The sequence below is a fragment of the Apis dorsata genome, unplaced genomic scaffold (genome assembly GCF_000469605.1).
Source record: "Apis dorsata unplaced genomic scaffold, Apis dorsata 1.3 scaffold_149, whole genome shotgun sequence".
In the NCBI taxonomy this organism is placed as follows: Eukaryota; Metazoa; Arthropoda; class Insecta; order Hymenoptera; family Apidae; genus Apis; species Apis dorsata.
The window spans coordinates 1,327,885-1,329,275 of NW_006263440.1; the positions used below are offsets into that span (position 1 = coordinate 1,327,885).

General features: G+C 36.6%; 2 protein-coding genes across 3 annotated transcripts in view; one reads left to right on the forward strand and one right to left on the reverse strand.

Annotated features, from left to right (window-relative positions):
- LOC102677613 (alkaline phosphatase-like) overlaps window positions 1-1,391 on the reverse strand; it is a 159,507-nt gene that overhangs the window by 67,487 nt on the left and 90,629 nt on the right. The gene's annotated exons all lie outside the window — the stretch shown is intronic.
- LOC102677377 (caspase-1-like) overlaps window positions 1-1,391 on the forward strand; it is a 28,653-nt gene that overhangs the window by 17,936 nt on the left and 9,326 nt on the right. The window contains exon 3 of the mRNA XM_031509422.1: window positions 1,187-1,362. Coding sequence (XP_031365282.1) covers window positions 1,187-1,362 — 176 coding nt within the window. The remainder of the gene's footprint in view (window positions 1-1,186; window positions 1,363-1,391) is intronic.

Below are 1,391 nucleotides of genomic sequence, written 5' to 3' on the forward strand. Positions count from 1 at the left end.
ATTTTAATTTAGAATTTTTAATTTCTAATTGACGAAATTTTCATCGAAATTAAATTTTTCCCGAATTTTCGAGATATCTTGTTTTTTGTTTATTCGCGGTACAAATTACAAAATACAAAAATTTAATCTTGAAAATATAAAACTTTTTACAGAGAGTCTCTTCAATTTTTACCTATCCAAGCGATGAGACTTTTGTCCGAATTAAATTTCGCTCGAAACTTGAAGAAATATCTCTTTACAGATCTTTCTTCTCCCGCGTGGAAAAAATCGTAAGATTGCTTTTTTTTTTTGCGCATAAATTGGAAGGAAAAAATGGAAAGGTACGGGAAATTGGTTGAAAGGCGATTCGATGAACGGGATTCCGAATTGTTTGCAAAAGTGATTTTCAAGTCGGATCGTTGTTTGCTGTGGCAACACAACAGTGAAATCGGAAAGGGTGAGAGGTTAAACGAACGATACGTGCCGTCGTTAACCTCTTGATTTGCTTGCGTATGACCCATCATTGTAAACAGGTCGGTCATCACTATTGTGAACCGCACTGAATTAATTAATCCTTTCATTAAATCTAATGCGGCAACTCGTGCCCCGCCACTCGAATCTATAACGCGGCTCGCACTTGTTACGCGCGGTTACCAGATTTTAACGCGAAACCATTTTCGTTATTACAATTTTAATCGTTATACGTAGTGGGATCCGTTACAATCCGTATGTAATAGTATAATTTATACCTGCATGCGAGATGATGTAACATCAAGTGGAGCGAAGTAAACAAGATAAGCCAACATTCGCGTGAATTTAATAAAAGGGGATACAGAGTTGCTAGATTAATGATAATAAAATTAAAATATAAATAAATATTTATCGATTTTCCTTTCGCACTTTTTATTCGTATTCAGAAAGATCTAGATTTGATTATCTCCACGCCTTCGATAATCCAAACACCTGTAGAGCTAACTTTTCCCTCGCCATTTTACCATAATAATCATGAGCGAATTGTACGAGTGTCGCTAAGATAATCTAAATGTAGAGAAATACCAATTTCGCGAATACAAGGTGGATGATTTTTGGAAATACAAGCGAAACTTTCCTCTTTTTCTCAGTATCGTTGTACCTTGTACAAGCTATTTCGGGTAAACAGAGGTTATTGTCACAGCCAACACCGAATTAATTCATTCTTTCGTTAAAGTTGCTTCCCAGGATCATACGAATAACGACTGTCTGGCCATAGCCGTTTTGTCTACCGGAACATCGGGTTACCTGAAAGCAGACAACATGTTTTATCCAGCCCAAATGCTATGGATGCCTTTCCTGTCTGATTCGTGTCCCAGCTTGATCGACAAGCCAAAGATATTCTTCCTCCAGGTGAGTTATTTTTTTTTTTTTTTCTCTCA